Source organism: Akebia trifoliata, chromosome 3, assembly GCF_017979445.1.
Source record: "Akebia trifoliata isolate Shusen 1 chromosome 3, ASM1797944v1, whole genome shotgun sequence".
Taxonomy (NCBI): domain Eukaryota; kingdom Viridiplantae; phylum Streptophyta; class Magnoliopsida; order Ranunculales; family Lardizabalaceae; genus Akebia; species Akebia trifoliata.
Genome location: NC_141377.1, coordinates 32,871,536 through 32,891,561, shown reverse-complemented (window position 1 = coordinate 32,891,561; position 20,026 = coordinate 32,871,536). Strand labels below are relative to the sequence as shown.

The 20,026-nt window shown below is 36.7% G+C and overlaps 1 protein-coding gene across 1 annotated transcript; it reads left to right on the top strand.

The window, feature by feature from the left end:
- Positions 1 to 1,316: 1,316 nt before the first annotated feature.
- LOC147406445 (ChaC-like family protein) lies at positions 1,317 to 18,461 on the top strand. Its single transcript, XM_086434490.1, has 8 exons — positions 1,317 to 1,606; positions 2,064 to 2,140; positions 4,175 to 4,228; positions 17,463 to 17,519; positions 17,595 to 17,635; positions 17,717 to 17,788; positions 17,872 to 17,951; positions 18,061 to 18,461. Exons 1-8 carry the CDS (start codon positions 1,498 to 1,500, stop codon positions 18,150 to 18,152), a joined length of 582 nt encoding a protein of 193 aa, XP_086290616.1. The 5' UTR covers positions 1,317 to 1,497; the 3' UTR covers positions 18,153 to 18,461.
- Positions 18,462 to 20,026: the final 1,565 nt, after the last annotated feature.

The window sequence follows — 20,026 nt, the reverse complement described above, 5'->3', positions numbered from 1 at the left end:
CAAATCAAGTTGTTGTCTTAATTGGTGTTTTAAAAATCCCTTCAGAAAAACTGGTTGGACTAGATTGGATAGCTTTTACAGGTCGAGTTAATTGAAAAAAAAAAAAGAAATCCAATTTTTAAAAACTAAATTGACCCGCCTAATTCAATTGATTTGATTGGTCACCCAGTTAGGTTTATGAAAGGGACGATTCAATTTTTGGGTATTTTTAACATACCTCTTCACAATTTGACGAATATTGTAGACGTCCTTTGTATTTTGAAATTGATAACATGCCCTTGACCTAAGGTCTACCCTAAAGCTAATGGAAAATGGTCTAACTTATTAAGATTTCAATTAATTGACCCACATAGATTGCTATGTTGGAAAAATAATACTACTAAAGTCTGAAGTCCATGGCCAAACCAAATCTAAACACATAAAATAAAAACTTAAAAATATATTTCAAATCAGATCCACTAGTGAATATTTATTTATTTTAAATTTCAAATTCAAATCCTATGTTAAATATATATATTTTTTTTTAAATCTTATAATCTTAAACTTTACCCCTATGGCATTGGATCATGTTTTTGAAGTTAACAAGATTTTGGGAAGGAACCCGAAAACCTTAATTGATATTTCATTTTGGATCTAACGAATTTGGACCATTTCGATAAGTCATACAAGTCAATGATGATCTGGTTTTTATAACATTGGCTAAAATAAGAATAATGATTTTTTGACGCCTTCTAACATACATCCCCTGATGTGGCATATGTTAGAAACATAGACATTTTTCCTTGGAATACACAACTACACATATTTATGGAGATATATAATTGTGTATCCCAAGTGAAAAAGATCTGTGGTTTTAGCCCATGCCACTTCAGAGAGCATATGTTAGAGGGGCATAAAAAAATCATGACTCTTGAAATAAAGTGTAGTGATTTTCTAACTCAACACTAATGTGGCATGTGCACAAATCGTCGATTTCCTTGGGATACACAATTGCACATCTCTGTGAATAGGTTCAGTTGTGTATTCGAGAAAAAAAAATCTACCATACCACATCAATGAGTTTTTTGAATTATTTTGTCTTAGTTGAGTTAAAAAATCACGATTCTTTAAAAAAATGAATCGTGATAATCTGATTACCTCACTAGCCTCACCCAATCTACTACCCTAACGTGACAACTTTGGGGAATGTAGATCTGTATTTTTTGATATACACAATACACAAATGTACTTCCCCAGAAAAGTGTATCGCGAGGAATCTGTATCTATCGAGGAGCACAGATCAGCAGTTTCCGAACTTGTCACGTCAAGTAGTCGATTGAGTTTTGCCAAGAGCCATCATTGGCTAATAGGACTGCACGTTTTCAATTTTTCATTCATTTTCGTCTACCCGTCCCTCCTCTCTGATTGGGAGTGAGTGAGAGGGAGAGTTGGTTGCTTCTGTTCTTTCCCTGAGAACTCACGAACCCAACGCTTGAAGAAGAAGAAGGAAGAGCGAAAATGGTGATGTGGGTATTCGGGTACGGGTCTCTAATCTGGAAAGCCGGTTTTGAGTACGACGATCGTCTTGTGGGTTTTATCAGAGGATATCGTCGTGTCTTCTTCCAAGGTTCTCTCTGTCTATCTCTACTCATCTCTTTTCAATTTATCTTTCAAGGTATCCGTGTCGGATACTTCGCTTTATCTGCACCCATGGCATAAATGGCTGTGTCTCCGTTGTACCCATGTTTTTTTTTTTTTTTAAATTTTTTATGAGTTGTGACTGATATTGAATTATTGAATCCAATTTTTTTTCAACGTACCCGTGTCGAGTACACATCATTTTTAACTGTAAATTCCGTATCCATAGCGTACACTGGCCGTACCCAACTATTGTGTGTGGCTGAGATTGAATTCAACTGATTTTAGTCTATAACATAGCCGTGTCAAACACTTTGTCAACTGTAAACGCCTGGCAGTACCCATGTCTTACATGGCCGTGTCCCTGTTGTATCCATGTTTTTTCTTTTTAGTTGTTAGTGGGTGATATTGAATTCAACTGTTTTTTGTTTGGGAAAAATACACAGGTAGTACAGACCATAGAGGAACTCCAGAGTATCCGGGGAGAACAGTGACATTGGAGCCTCTCCATGGAGAAGTCTGTGTAAGACCCGCTTCCTTTCCATTTCTCAACTTTCCGTATATTTTTTCTTAAAATGAATTATGTGCCCACTTATGACAATCACACTTCACACTTCACAAATCACATGCTACAAGCCAATGATTCAACTATAGTAGTCCATAGTCCATTCCAAGCAATGATAGGAGCAACAATTAGGTATCATAGTTCCAATAATGTAATATTGAAATCAAATCTTTTTGGGGACTCTACATTTCTTGGGTCAAAGCCGAACAACATGACACATGTAGGAGAGGCCACCCTTAGTGGGTGGAGGGGATACGCCTTCCTGGTAGGGCTAGCAATGGGTCAGGTGTGGGTCGGATGAAACTATTTCCATATCCTTATCTAACTCTATAGCCGATTATCCATACCTAATATTTTACCCACTAATGTTAGGGATATCCATATCCGATTATTTATCCACTTTTTTAAAGGATATTGATATCCGACTTGTACCTAAATTTTAAGCGGATGTCAAAGTCGGATATATTTACCTCATTGTGAAGATGATGGAAAAATCTTAATTTTGGGTTATACATATATTTTTATTGTGAATTTATCATATTAAACTTGGATAAATGGATATTCAGGTTAGATAGGATGCCTACTTATATTCGGCTCTAAAAGTATTTGGATAAAAATAATTGCAGATAAATTTATCTGAATTCTTAATTGAATAAAAAATTTGTACCCATACCCAAATAACTTGGGTTGGATGAGTCAGGTAAGCAGATATTATTTGACCCATTGCCTACCCTACTTTCCAGCCAGAGTTTGCTCCTATGTTTGCTTGATAAGAACAGCTTGGGTCTCTTTAATTGCTCTTGGGTGTTTCCATTTTCGATTTTGTCGCTTTTCCAAGAGTGGAACTATAATGTTTTCTTGGGTAGAAAAAAGGCACCTTTGGTACGTTACCCCTCTTGCCATATGCTGGGTAACTTGGTGAGAAAAAAATCAAAGAGAATTCAATGGAATTGCTTTGGAATTTCAAGATGTAATTTTGGAAGTGTTAGGCTTGGTGTTTTTTTGGAGCAAAATAGGCTCCAACTTCAAAGGGGTGTTCTTTAAAGATTTTGTATTTAGACGGGAATCTTTATGTTCGGACTAATATTGTAGTTGTTTGATTACTTTGTATCTACTCTTGTATTGTGGCCGGTTACCTCAACCGGTCAATTTATTTTAATATAATTGATTTGCTTATTAAAAAAAAGAGTCGCTTTAAACTGTAAAGTAGCAAATTCATGGTGCTTGCCTATGTTTGTTTTGTTGTCGCGACCATTTTGGCTGACATCATGAGTAGGTCTTTTTACCAAGGTATGATAACCCAACTAGGCGATTACCGTCAACGGTACTTCTATATCTGATATATTTGTTGAGATTCTTATTTATCACACAAAGAAAGTTGGGTATAGGGATGCACTACCCAAAACTGGTGAATCATTGTGCTTTTGATTGAAAGAGGGAGGGGTGCAACACGAGAGTGAATCATTGTGCTTATTTTGTGGAAAAATGAAAAATCAGTTTTGACCCTTGTAACACTAATCTTCTACCAAACATATTGCAATCACTCATAAAATAATTCAATCTAGTTTTTTGAATCCCACTCTTACTCCCAACATAGAGCTGCTTTTGACACTATGAAAGATGAGAAGGCAGTGATCATAGGGAATTCTCTCATTTTTCCCTAAAGCCAAAAAGACTCTTACTGTTTTGTTGATCCATTATAATTCTAAAATGAGTGAGATTAATTTCTCTGAACCTAAGGATTTGCTCCATATCCAATTCACATAACAGAATCTCACTTTTGCATGTAGTTAATGCCTTTTCATATTACAAATGTTTACTCGGTGCCCCACATGTATCTTAATCTCCTCCCGGTTATGTTTTAGTGTCATTAAATCCTCATTTTATCTGTTGTTCTTTAGCTTTATATTGAATAATGCTAACGTATTTTTGAATATCCTCAAATTATACGAAGTGTATGATAGTTGGCTCTTTGATTTTGTGAGGTTATAGTGGGGAGTTGCTTATAAGGTTTCTAGGGAGGAGGATCAACAGATTGCATTGACGGTATGGTAGTTAAGTAATTTATCTTGAATATCAATTGATTCACATATTTGACCAATCATGACTTATTTCTCTTATTTCAAATGATTACTACTACTAGAATGTATGTCTGTTGTTGGTCTTCTCATTACTATTTTTACTAGAACATTCCAATTGATAGATATTATGAAAAGGTCATGGTGTAAAATAGAAGAAAAGAATATATATATAGGGAAATGTTTAGCACTAAACATTTTGGCAAAACATTTTTCAAGACATGGGTTAGAAGTTTTGGAATGGGCTGATTTTTGGTGAGGATTATCTCTACGGTGAGGAGATCATCATCACCAAAAATCAGCCCATTCCAAAACTTCTAACCCCATAAAAAATGGTTTATAAAAAATGGACGGTTAACGATTTTTCAACTTGTAAACATGGGGCTAGAAGTTTTGGAATGGGCTGATTTTTGGTGAGGATGATCTCCTCACCGTAGAGATCATCCTCACCAAAAATCAGCCCATTCCAAAACTTCTAACCCATGTAGGACAAAAATGGTTGGCTAAAATGTTGGCCAAAATGTTTGGTGCTAAATGGGACCTATATATATATATATAGAGAGAGAGAGAGAGAGAGAGATTGGGCAGAAAATCAGAGAGGCGCAAAAAAAAGTGCCGAAACCCTTTTTGTGCCCTCTATTTATATTAAATAAGTGGGGCTGGTCAATGACCATAATACCCTCATGTTAATCACATCGCAACACTTCCCTCAAGCTGTAGCATAAATATCAACTAGCTCTAGCTTGGAATAAATAAAAGTCATATGACCACACCTAAGTGCTTTCATGAATATATCTGCCAATTGATTTTCAGACCTTACATATGGTGTACAGATTTCACCATTCAACACCTTGTCTCTAATAAAATGACAGTCAGTTTCAATATGCTTTGTTCTCTCATGGAACACAGGGTTCGAAGCAATATGTATTGCAACCTGGTTATCACAATGTAGCTTCATAGGACTTGTCACTTTTACACCTAGTTCACTATGAAACTTTTAACCAAGTTAACTCACACGCAATAAGAGCCATTGCCTTATATTTTGCTTTTTCACTTGACCTTGCTACTATATTTTGTTTCTTGCTTTTCCAAGACAACAAGTTTCCACCCAAAATGTACAATACCCAGATGTAGATCTCCTATCAGACAATGAACCTGCCCAATCGGCATCACTATAACCTTTTAAGTCCAAGTTACATCCGGATGCATACAATAACCCACAACCTAGTAATCTTTTTAAGTAGCGCAACACCCGAATAACAACTTTCCAAAGTGTAACTCTCGGTATTTACATAAACTGACTTGCCACACTAACTACAAATGAGTTATCAGGACGGGTAATGGTCAAGTATTTAAGTTTACCAACTAGCCTTTTGTACCTGCCTGGATCATCAAATAACTCTCTTTCATCAATCACTAGTTTGGAATTAGGATCCATAGGAGTATCTACTGGTTTACATCCCAACATGCCTGTCTCATCTAGTAAACCAAGAACATACTTATGTTGAGACAAGCTAATTCCTCTACTAGATCTAGTAACTTCAATCCCCAAGAAACGCAGATTGCCCAGATCCTTAGTATGAAATTGGTGTTGTAGAAATATTTTCTAATCATCAATACCACAAATATCATCTCTTGTTACCACTATATCATCCACATAAACCACCAAGATGATAGTGCCCATAGAAACCCATACGCACAAATACTGAGTGATCTGTTCGACATTGCTTCACCCAAATTGTTTCGCCACTTAACTAAATCTGTCAAACCATTCTCATGGAGATTGTTTTAGACCATAACTAACATTTTTAAACTTGTGCACCATACTAGAAGACTCCTCTTGAGCAACGAACCCAGGCGGTTGCTCCATATAAACCTCTTCCTCCAAAGCACCATGCAAGAAAGCATTTTTGACATCCAATTAGTACAATGGCCAATTGGAATGGGTAGCTAGAGAAATAATTACACGGACAAAAATAATCTTAGCTGCAACAGAAAAGGTCTCTAAATAATCAACACCATATGTCTGAGAATAGCAATAAGGCGAGCCTTTAATCTCTCAATAGACCCATCAGGCAAATATTTCACAACATAAACCCAATGACAACCCATAACGAGCATACCTTGTGGCAATGAAACTAACTCCCAAGTACTATTACTATGAAGGGCCTCCATTTCAGTTACCACTGCTTGTTTCCAATCAGAATGAGATAGTGCCTCCTGTACAAAGTGAGGAATAAGCACAAATGAAATAGTGGAAGCAAAAGCACGATATGAGGAAGAAAGATGTGCAAGAGTCAAAATTAGAAATAGAATGTTTTGTACAAGTACGGACACCTTTGCGTTGTGCAATAGGAAGATCATCAACAGATGGAGTAGAAGGTACCTGATCTACAAACGACAAAGACAATGGTGAAGGGCTTGTATCAGGAGAAAGATGGTGAACAGAAGTAGCTTTTGTCTTCATACGAACATATGTTCTAGGATATAGAACAATACCCTGAACACTACTTGTTTCATAGGAGATGAAGCATTGTCGATAATTGGAACGAAAAGCGGTAACAAAAGGTCAGCATAATTTAAAGGATCGTTGAAGTAGGAGATAGATTTAAAAAAGGTGACATCAACACTCATATAAGACTTACGAGATAGAGGATTATAATTCATAACAATGATAACCCTTTTGGGTACAAGAATTACCTTTAAGATACGCATGAGGATTGAGCTTGTCAAAACCTAGAGAAGTCTGATGTGTGAAACAAACACAACCAAATATACGTGGAGGTAAAGAAAATAAAGAAAGTCTTGAAAAAGAGTAGAGTGAGGAGATTGACCTTCAAGACCAAGGGCGGAGCCAGGATTTTCTTGTAGTGGGGGCAAACTATGGTTAGTTTTATAGTTGAAGAACTTTGAAGATGAATGGTTTTAGGGAGAAATTTAGAGGTTTTTGGTTAGAAGTTGAAAAAAGGATATTTAGGTAATTTCCAATTCGTATATGAGAAGGCCAAGTCAAGAGGCAATGTCATCAACGAAAAATTGAAGAAGGGGGGGGAGGGGGCAAACGGGGAGAGAGGTGAGGGAGTGGGGACAAATGGGGCATGTAATTAGTTAAAAAAATAGAGGTGTCTCAAAGTTCTGTGGGGCCAATTGCCCCCACCAGCTCCTTACTAGCTTTGCCCCTGTTCAAGACTGGACATAGGCATTCTATTTATCAGATAACATGCGGCGAGAATAACATCACCCCAATATGGTTTTGGAACTCTTATCTAAAATAATAAAGATCTAGTAAATGAACTAAACTACAAGGACTAGATACCCAAGACATAAATGGATAAGAAACATGATGTTTTGTTAACTGATACGACTTACACTCTAAACTTGTTTTATGACGCAAACTATCTTTTGCAACGAACGAAGTGAGAGATAACCAAGTCGACAATGCCATTGATGTGGAGTTAGTGAAACATGAAGAGCTGAGGAACTTTCACCACTATCTAAATAATATAATCCTTCAGATTCATACCCCCCACCAATCGTTTTCTTCGTCTTTAGATCCTGAAAAACACAAGATGAGGGATAGAATGTTGCAAAACAATTGAGAGAATTTGTTAGTTTACCGATGGACATTAAATTGAAAGAAAACTTTGGAACATATAACACTGTAGACAATGGTAAGGTGGAATATGGGATAGCAGTACCTACACCAGATACGATACTTTAGAAGTGGTACCATTAGCAAAAATAGCAAACTGAGGTGGTGAAGTAGAATACTGAATAAAAGAAAACACACCTGAAGACCCAGTCATATTGTCTGAAGCAATTACCCAAGGAGATGAGGAGGTAAGACTAGCTCTACCTAAATGGGCTAATGTTGTTGTATTGAATGAGGAAGCCACATATAGATGAGGCTAGGTCAACTTAGAGTTCTTTTCATGAGATATAGTAACCATCTCACCAGGAGTAGGAGGTGTAGTTGTCTGGGAAGGAGTAGATGAACTCCCAACACCACTATCACCACAAACAACCTGATTAGCCCAATTAGTTGTTTGTCCATGTACATCCCAACAAAAATCAACTGTATGACCATCTAGGCCACAATGTATGCATTTCTGTGGTGCACCACGACCACGTCCACGTCCTTCTACTGAATCAAGACTACTCCCTCGAGTTCCACTACAATCACCATGAAAACTACTACCACGGCTACTGCTACATCCTCCATTCCTAAAAACTTCCAAGGCTGATCTATCGAGATCAGTAATCATTAGAAATAGTAGACCCATCAACTGTAGCTCTTTGAAGTCGAGCAAATGCCTCTGTTAGGGATGGAAGTTCTTTACTTGCTAAAATCTGAGATTTTATTGGTTCATACACAGATTTTAGGCCAGAAAGAAATCTGACATCATCTAACTTTTCTCTTTGTTTGCGCAACACCTCTAAATGTGTGGTGAGAGACTGATACATACGAAGTTTGTTTTGAATATTTTGCAGGTGGGAATAATATTGTGCTAATGCATTGTCACCTTGCTGTAATGAAAAATATTTTGGTGCCAAATAATAAATTCGAGAAATATTATTTTTCCCAGAATACATTTTAATAACTTGAATCCAGATTTCTTTTGTTGATGACAGAAACATCAGATTACCACTAATGGTAGACTTCATGATGTTCCACAACCACATCATTATTTGGGCATTCTCCTAAACCCATTCAGAGTAACGAACATCATCAAATTTGGGTGGATCATCCTTCAAATACTTCAATTTTCCCTTGGCAGTGAGAAACACCTCAACTGATTTCGGCTAGGGAATGTAATTACTACCATTCAACTTAATGGATGCCATCTGAATATTAAAGAATTCAGAAGTTATCATAATTTCAGATTTATTTTCCATCATACACTGTAAAGAAAAAGAATCACAGAATAATACGATAACGGTTCCAACACCTAAAAATCACAAGAGGGCATCACCAAAATCACTAGAAAACACAAACAGAAGTTGATGCCCTTCTAAGAACTCATGAAAAACATATCCACCAGCAGTCATGCACCACCTTTTTTCGTAATTTCAAACGTGGCTGCGCCAAACAACGAATTTCATGGACCAACAATCACCCATATACTCATTGAGTGGTGAATGTTAAAAGAAAAAAGAAAACCCTAGAACCTTAGTTTGCAACCAGATTACTAGGGTTCAACAAATCACCCAATGTAGAGAAAAGAACAAAGAATAAGGAGAGGAGATGGCTCTGATACTATGTTGTGGTATAAAATAGAAGAAAATAATATAGGGAGAGATTGGGCCGAAATAAAGATAGAGAGAGAGAGAGAGGCGCAGAAAAAAAGTGCCGAAACCCTTTTCTGCACCCTCTATTTATATTAAATAAGTGGGGCTGGGGCTGGTCAGTGATCATAATACCCTCATGTTAATCACATTGCAACAATTCTAAAGCACAATACTTGTCCATGAAAAACTAGTCTGGAAGTTGTACCTTAGGGCCACAATGAACATGATAAGCAACAAGTTCAAGGCGGGGTGGGGGTGGTACACCCAACATTCAGTAAGCACCAGAACAGACATGGGATTGCCCTCCCATTGCTTTGAATACTGTGGTAAATGAGATCGTCGAAATAGAGAATAGTCAATGCCTAAATGGGGTTTAAGAGCTTCATGGTGAGGCCATATTGATTTTCATTATACTGGATGTGGAACAATCAAAAGGCTAACAAATGAGTGTAAAGGAAAAAAATTCACCCAACACTTATGCTGGCTGATTGGAAAAATGTGCAGGACAGTCTGCTAAAATGCACAACTCGAGGGGGAAATATACTGACTTGGCAATATGAGAAGTGAAAGTGTTAGAACGAGGTTGAGAGTCCATGTCAGAATTGTATTCAGACATCACTCCTTTGGACCCTGCCTTAAACTCCGTGTAGTTTGGTGAATTAGGTTCTGGAGGAGAAATTTGACCATCTACATATCATAATTTCATTCCCCTCCCCCCCCCCCCCCCCCCCAAGCGACTCCTCTTCTACCCTTAGATTGGTGAATCTATCAGGAGTAATTCTGCATATGGCATACCCCAACCATTCTAGTTTATAGATTCATTAAGAGAACTGAAATCACATATAGGGGCATCTGTAGAGTTTGAACCCACCGGTGGTCAGTGGTTTGCACCGCCACATATCCTGAGAGCCTGCTCTTGATTTGATCTAAGACTAGTGAAATGAAGTTGATATATGAGTAATTTTTAGCTAGTGTTTGAAAGGACGTGGGATTATTCACCTGTTGCATTGTGCCTTGAGTTCCATTGGTAAAATGAGGTGTTTGAAGTAGAAAGCAGTTTGAGAGATTAATGTGAGGCCATGTTTGTTGTCATTATAGAGCATCGACAATAAAATGGCTAAGCTTAAATGTCCTTGGGTGGGTTTGTTTTTTTTCAAATGAATACAAATATCCCAAGGTTTCAAGTCTAGGAAAGGGGTAATTATCTTGTTTCCTAAATGGGTTAATCTTATGGTATAACTTGTATTTTAGATCAGTATGTGCACTATTGTTTTCATTCAAGCTCGGGGAGTACATGCCCCATGGGAATCCTCCCAGTTTCCTTTGTATTTAGCGGCATTATCTACTTATAGCTTATTGGCTCTCCCTTGTTTGGTTGAGCTTCATCCCGTTGCATACTAGGTTTTCCTCTTGTTTGAACTTTTTGAGTTCCCAAGTCACCCCATTGTTAAATGAATGATCTACTTATATCTCAATCCAACATGAAGAATAGTACAACAATGTAGGGGTCGATGTTATTGAATAATCCGTTGTTCATTGTCTTAGCCAGATGGGTAGTTGAGAGAGCCTAAGAGAAATAAAAAACTTAGATGTGAAAGTCCCCCCTCCTCATTTTCTCCCTGCTGGATGCCCACATGGAAATATAGTTTCCGACTCGGAAACGTAATTATCCATGGAAGTTACAGCTATAATAAGATGGAGTGCTAGAAATCTCGAACTCGGAAACGTAATATCCATGGAAGTTACAGCTATAATAAGATGGAGTGCTAGATATCTCAAAAAGTGAACATTGTCTTAATTCAATCCAATGGGTTTACTATGTAGGTTTATCTAAAAGATTAGCACTCTTTCTTGGTCAGTTTAACCGCTCATCTCATGCCTGCCTTTTAGGGATCTCCTGCTCATGGGAATGCTCTTTCTTGTATTCTTCGTATTTAGAGATAATATTATACTTTGGCTGTCCTCTCTTGGTTGAGCTTTTATCCCTTCACATAATGACTTTCCCCTCTTGAACTTTGTGAGTTGTTGGCTGACCTAATATTGAGTGAATAAATGAGCTACCTATTTCTTTGTTCAACTGGACAATGTCCTAAACATTAAATGATATAAGATTCTTGCTATTGAAAATCCAATGGTTCATAGTCCTAAAGCCAGGTGACTAAGCGAGCTCAAAAGAAATAGTTAACTAAGATTTAGAATATTCCTATCTTTCTCTCTCTTGAATGCACTTGTGGAAATATTGTTCCTCATGGTCAACCAATGTGAACATCCAGCCACTGAGTTTCCCAAATAGGTTGATCCTATATATTAACATGCTTTCTAGATCAAAATGAGCAAAATTTTGGTCATAATGTTGTGCAACCAGCCAATCCAACCACGAGCACAACACCCTAGATTTTCAAAATTTTCTACAACCCAAATGGCCAAATAGCATCTATATGGGAGGTCACAAGTAAAAAATATTAGAGGATATATCCTTCATTCCCATCACGGCTATCTGTTGCCTAATTTACATTTTGAGATTTTCTTGATATCAGAAATTCATAGTGTCGGATTGAATCAGAGAAGTTGTATGATCATTGATCAATGAGCTAATTAGATGGCATGCCTGTAGAAAAATTACAGAGCCATTAATTGAACCCCCATGATAATGTCCCTTCTCATGGCACTTAGTTCTGAACCCCTTAAATCCTTCCATCAGTTCGTCAAATTCATACCCACCCCAATTGTACTTGTTTATCAAATTCAAGTCAATTGTTGCATTTAACTTCTTCTTACCACCCTTTTTTGATTGGGACCGAGCATTGTGGCTTATGCAAATATGATGAATGTTTTTTTTAATAATTCATCTCCCCTATAGTCTTGAACCTTTCTTTGAGTCTTGCTTCTATATCCAGCATGACAGATTTCAAGTCTTCTTATTTCTTTGGTATGGACAATCCTTGTCAAGGGATTCCCATTATTTCACCAAGAACCTCTGCTGTTAGGTTGAATTCCTTACCTACACACTTAAACCTTTTGAACGTAGTGTCAATTTGACCCAGTATCAAAAATAGCAATTTCCTATGCAATTTCTTGCATTTCAAGTTAATCAATTGTTCAAACCCTAATTTTTTCACAATACTCTGCTTAAGAGTCAAATCATCAATTTTTAAAAACAAAAACTTTTAGGCGAACAGCAGGTTCTAAGGAATATATCCTACCATTAAGAAAGGATTAAAAAACATTGCATGGTAAATAAAATTGTATCAACTAGTGGGTGAAAGGGTAGTTACCCATCCTTTAGCTTTGCTTTGTTGTTGGGATGTCTCCATGCCAAATTGCAATAAATCATATGAAACTGATTATTGGTACATCAAGTCCCATATATCATATATTGGATCGTGTAAATTCTTTTGTTTAGTTAAGAGATAGTAAGATTCAATGATAGATTAGTCAAACTAAGTGAAAGATTTTGATGTTTTAATTGATATAAACTTTGAAAAGTATTAATACTACCTAAATAAATAAGGAAAAATTGTGAGTAGAAAGCTTTAACAGAATTCTCATACAATCTCATTTAGTTTTAGAATGACACCTATACCCCACTAAAACTCACAAATCCAAATAGTCAAGGAATAGCAAAAATAACAAAGGCAAAAAACAATTCACAAATGATGGTACAAGGCCAAGCTTTCCAACACACTGAAGTTTTTAGGATCAGGGACCCCTTAACTGCTTGAGTAAACTCCGTTTCTAAACCCTAACTTTTAACCTTTAACTGATTTTATAAAATTCTTTTTGAAAGTGCTTTGACTAGTTATGATATAAATTACCAATTCCGGTTTTAATGTTTTACCAACTTTGAGGATATTTACATTCACACACAAAGCAAAAACACTAGAATTTTTACGTGGTTCAACACCAACCGGATGTCTACTCCATGACTACCACCAACTAGATGATCGTGCCTCTCTCTCTTAATCGAAAGGTATTGGAGTTACCTTCAAACCCTTACAATCACATGGTTTTGAGTCGTGTCGATTCTCAACCAAATTCTCACAATCACTCAATGTTCAATAGAAATTTAAAGCACAAACATAGAAGTTACTTCAAGTGAGTGTTCAATCACAAAATGAAACTCTACACTCCCAAATCTCCAAACAGATTAACACAATCGATTCCCAAAAGCTCACTCCTCCAACCCCAATTTGTCCGCCAACAAACCATGGAAATATATGAACAATCTATCTTGCAAAACCCTCCATAAGTACGTATCGAGAAAATCTTGAATTGGTCCCAAAATCACTCACAAACCAATCAAAGCAAAATCAAGAACACTCCTGAATGTGAATTCCTCCACCAAAAACAATCACAACAAAATCATGAACACTCCCGAATGTGAACTCTTACTACACTCTATAGTCAGAGTTCGCGTGCATGTCAGAGACAAAGGAATGGAGAAAGCTCGAGAGAGCAAGGGAGAGAGAGATTTTGGGCACGAATCTCAACTATATCTCAACTATATCTCAACCCTTCATTTCGGGCGTGGTTCTTTCCCAAATCTCAGTCGTTCATTAATTTGAGTAGATTGCTCAAGATTTTTGGGTAAAAAAACATTGATCTCAGTCATTTATTCTACTTGAATGATCCTAGCCATTAATTGGCAAAGACATTTTCAAAATTTACAATTTTATAGCATCTCAACCATTCATTTATACCCTAATGAAGTGATCTCAGCCATTAAAACACAATTCAAAAACTGTTTTCACACATTATATAGATAACCTTTATACGAAAACGGAAGTCATCACCATGACTTTAAGGACTTCAAACATGGAGAGAAGGGTAATGATGTTGGTTCAAAGCAAGAGCAACAGATAAGAGCTGATAAGGAAACTTTGGGCAGGCCCATTCTGGGCCCAATCTGCAGGCGTAGCTCAGTACAATATCTAACCCAGGTTCAGAATCCTGTCTAGATGAATCTCAAAGTAATTGGGGCACTGGATGGTAAAAAGCATAGGCATGTTTTAATGCTATGATAAAAACGGCATGGTAAAATCAATTTGATCTGCAACCTTTTTGTTCTCTCATCACTAGGATCTTCTTTGTGCTGCAAGTGAGAGACTCAAACAAATTACTTTGTTTTCAACTTGACATCATGTCTGAACAAATACATCCCATAACTCATTAGCATTAGAAATCCTCCAAAGTTCATTGCCCATAAGTGGCTCCATTGAGAGAAGAAAACCCAACGCCATCCTATTTGTGGCTTCCTACTACGAATTGAGGATCAATTTCCAAGGGTTACCACATTTCCTTTAACACATCCCATCTACATCCCAAAATCGAGATATCTTGGTTGAATTAGACCATTGTACGCACTTCGATCCATTCAACTTTGTTGTGGTAATTTTCATAGGGATTGACCCATTGCAGCAGAGAGAGGACATAGAAAGAAGGTAGTCCACCACCAATAGATCCCATGCTTGATGAAGATATCCCTTCAGCCATGGCTAAATTAGGGAAGAACCACTTAAAGGAGTAAATTTATTGAGCACTTGGACAGCAAAGTATCAGTGCATCCAATCATGGATTAAAGGAGATCAAACAAAGGCCCTAAGACCATGATCCATTCTTAGATCAATACAAATGAAATCAACTGTATCTGGAAAGAATGTACCTTGCATATCTAATCAAGTTGAATAAGATTCACTGCAACATAACATGCATAGATGAAGAAAACATCACCAAGATGTGCAGATCAAAACCCAAAAGTAGTATTGAATATCAACTCATCTTGATCAAACTTTAACTTTCATCAACCAAACAGGTGAGAATAAAATCAAATTACACTTAAATAATCGTCAAGGTGTCTCAATTCTCAAATTTGGATTATAAGACTTGCTGTCCTGTTAAGTTGTTAAGACCAACTCTCAAACAAATGAGGAAATGATCAACCGAATGTAGTCCAAACTGAAAATGAATTGCAGATCTGTAATCTAACGAAAAAAAGGCAAATTAAACCATACCACATCACCCTGGTTGAATGGTCAATGGGTGTATGGCATGTTGATGTCAGTAGGTGACGCGGCTGATGCGAGTGGAGACAATGTCACGACGTAAAGTTGATCTCAAAACTAAAAGTCCTCTAGTCTCATGTAATTTTTTTGAGTATTCATGAAGAAACTGAGCTCAGGGAATAAGAAGAGAAACCATCACTTATAATGTCATATATAGTTGGCAATTGACAAAAAAGGAGGATAGTGGGATGAAAATAAAGGATACCAAAGAATAAAATGGTGAAATATAAAAAAGGAGAAACCATTGTTTTTGCAAATAAATTGATATATGAAGAAATGTAGAATTTAGATTTGGAGACGGAAATGTGGAGTGTTAACTTTAGAGATAGCATAAACAAAGAGGAAGGACCAGAAAAAAATTTATGGCTTGGAAACTCTAGAAATGATCATTTTTGTGACCTCAATTATATTATATATAGAGATTGAAGAGCATGATATTCATAGAATTAGAGCAAAATGGTTCAAGTGAAATTTAGTAGTAGGAATCTTCTACCCAACATGCCACTCCTGCTTTGGAATCCCGATCTTGTTCACCATTTTGATCATATAATAAGTCAATTTCTAGTTTTTTAGTTATTCTCCCGCTCTCAAGATAGAGTTGCTTCTTGATGCTTTTGGTGACTAACTTCTAGAATGCTATCTGACTGTCACATCCCAATCAAATTAAAAGAATAACTTTTATAAGAAAACAATAGGAGTGCTTATGCCCTATGGACTTAAATATTTAGTGATCAAGAAACAATATATTCATATATCGAGTGTAGAACATGTCGTTTCTGCAACATACTCGGTTTAAAACATTGCAAAGGAGGATGTTGAAGTAAGTGACGGAAAAACTAAGAAAGATAAACTTAGACACCTTTTAATTATTACCCAATTGGCCTTACTTGAGAAACTCTTCTTGAATTGGTTAGTATCTCCCTCGAAGCTTCTATCTGATTATAGTTTATTTTATGGTTTTGGATCCCAATGACCTCTCTCTCTCTCTCTCTCTTACATATGTATATATGAGGGCCAATAATGTAGCCAAAGTTTTTTGTCCTCTATGGGCTAACAGTTTTGGAATGGGCTGCTTTTTGTGAGGGTGATCTCTATGGTGAGGAGATCATCCTAGAGATCACCCTCACAAAAAATCAGCCCATTCTGAAACCTCTAAACCTAGTTTACAAGTTGAAGAATCGTGGACTATCAACTTTTACCGTTAATTTGTAAACCACTTTTGATGGTATTAGAAATTTCGGAATGGGCTGATTTTTTGTGAGGATGAACTCCTCACCATAGAGATCATCCTCACAAAAAAGAATCAGCCCATTCTGAAACTTTTAGCCGCATAGGACAAAACTTTGGCTGCTGAACCTTACCCATATATATTTGAGAAAAGGTTGCATGGACCGAGGGGCCATGTAGAGTATGGACCAAGGTTCACATTTTGGCCACATGGACTACCCTTTTGGTCCAAATGACAACTCAGCCCTCTTGTTTGTGTTCTAGAATCTAGAGATTAGGTTTGAAAAAAAAAATCCCCTCAAAGAAGTATCTTTTGGAGCCATATCTTAAGTTTAAAAATGGACAGCCATTGGACTCCTAGATTTAAAATTGAAATCCAATGGTGAAAAAAATCTCTTTTTTCAATATATATATATATTTTTGAGCTCTTAAAATTTCATACTCTATATACATGTGGCACCCGATGGTGTATTTGGGCACCACGTTGACATGTGGTCCATAGAGATAGATGGTCCTTCATTCCACGTAACCCTCTCTCTCTCTCTCTCTTCTTTTGGCCACATGGGTTGTGCCAACAGTTCTGTTTTTTTGACAGTATTCCTTCTATGGTGATCTGCGGTGCAGTATCTAGAAGTGAGGGAGAAGCAGTATGATGTGAAGGCTTATCTTGACTTCTTTACCGTAAGTTTGCAAATTTACTTGAATAAATACCGAACTTATCACAGAACTCTCATCATGAGACATAAATGGTTTCAGGACCCGAAAGCTACAACTCCGACCGTCACTGGAGTAATGGTGTAAGTGGTATAAACTCTTAAACACTTAGTATCTTGTCTAGACTTGTTTTCTCTTAAAAGTGTGGAAATTGTCCCCAATAGATACATTGCATCTCCAGATAAGAAGCTCAATAAGAACTATTTGGGTCCTGCTTCACTCGAAGAGATGGCCGAGTACGTGCCTTCCATACCTTTTCTGTTAAAAAGATTCCTCTTCATTGTGACTGATACCCTTCAATTATTTCTGTTTAATTCAGCCAAATCATCAATGCTAAAGGCCCCTCTGGACCTAACAGAGACTACCTTTTCCAGCTTGAAAAGTCCCTTCTTCAGTTGGGTAAGCGTTATTTCATTTTCAGGATCTCTTGAACGAAATTAAAGCTAAATGTTTAATTCTTGTCCTCTATTTTTTATACTCCCTTTTAAGTTTGGTGTGGTTTATGCAGGATGTGAAGATAAGCATGTCATTGATCTTGCAAATGATGTTCGTCGTATCCTTTCTGAGAGAGAGAGAGAGAGAGAGCTGACAGCTTCGTGATCGAGTTAAGTATGGAGAAGAAGAGCATTGTTTTGACTTCCAACTCTTTTAAGTGATTTTCGGATTGATATTCTATAACATTATTATACACTTATTTCAGAAACTTGGTTTTTTTTTTTTCCCCGAAAAACTCCTAGCACCCTATAATCCCTTTTGCTTCTCCAAACCATCGATCACTGTGTAATGCTGACATGACCAACCTCTCATCTCTTTGGTTAATATTGTTGCTTGTTAGAAGTGAAGTTAATTATGTAATTTCAGGAGACATGTATTATTTGAAGAGGAAGCCTCAAGTGGTGATCACAAGTACCTGTTTATCATCGAAACCTTATCCCCGAATATCCCCAAAATTTCGGGTCGATTTAACCAATCATGTTCCTCCCCATTCAATCCAGTCTGTCTAGATCATGTCTTCTTAAGAGGAAGCTTTTGGTGTTGATTATACTTATGGATGAATTGGATCGGAATCTACGCTGCATCATCTTCTTTAGGACAAAAAATGACTCAGGCCATTCTCAATTATCCTTCCCAACATGGTCTCTTCCCATACATGATATGTGCTTATTGATTGAAAATGTCCAATTGATGGACCACCTATTGGATCAGACATCACTTGAGAATCTGATATGTTGGACGTTTCTTATCGGTTGTCATCTGAAAACGGGCCAAAATTCATAGGGTTAGTAACTTAGCATTTGTGTGGAGTGAGATTCTTTCAGGGTTTGGATGGGGAAGAGAAGAAGACTCATGTCACCCATAGACCATGGAACCATACCAATTCACTATGGGCAACTCTACCAATAAATTTAATTAATTCTATCACAATAATTGGTGTATAATGAGATTATGCAATCTGATGTGAATTACAAAATGAAGCCCAGAAATCAACTGCCTCATTGAATTCCCTAAATATATGTATACGATGGATTCAAAAAGAATCTTGATCATGGTTTTCAATCTCGGTATCGCGTCTTGTCTTGTTCACGAACATTATGAAGATGAATTGGATGAGACAGTCTTTTAAAAAAAAAAAAAATTAATGGAATTATGATCGGAGAAGAGGAAGAAGATTGAAGAATAATTGAGGAGGAAGGTCTTGGTGATGTCTAGCTCATCTCATGCACGAACGAGTCATCTTGGTCTTAGACGATTTTAAAACCATGACCTTGACACCATTGATTCTGATAATAATATGAGTTTTTCGGGTTTTTTTTTTTTTTAATTTTTAATTTTTAATTTATTATTATTATTATTAAAGTTATAGAGATTAAAGGAAAAAGATTCCAACTGCCTAGGTAAAGTACCGTAACATATAATGATGAAATTAGTAAAATAAACCAAATTTGATACCTGAATATTCGGTTTGATAACCCGCTACTAATTCTTCCTCTGCTTCTGGTAAATCAAAAGGTAATCTCTCACATTCTGCTAGGGAAGAAATTAGAAAAACCGTAAACCCTATAGGTTGACGCCACACATTCCACCCCAAAAAACCATATTTTGACTGCGCCTCAACTATATCAATTGCACTTGAACCATTAAACAATCATAATCGGTGATAACATCACTATTCCCATTGCTATGTTTTTTATAATAAAAATATAAAATAACCATATTACTTTTGTAGGTCATAATATAATATCAGATTTTTAGGTATCATAATTGTTTATACCAAGCGAGAAATTTAATAATAATTTTCCTCACAAAGTTCCTCAGTCTGATGTTGATACATATGGTTTCAAGAGAAAATCTGGCATGTTGTGTTGACAACCTATCCCATGTTGTGGCCGATGTTCATGTCAAATGTGTAGTATACAGTTTTGGGCCATTGATCCTTGTTTTTTGGTCCCTCTCCTTGATTAATTTTCACTCAT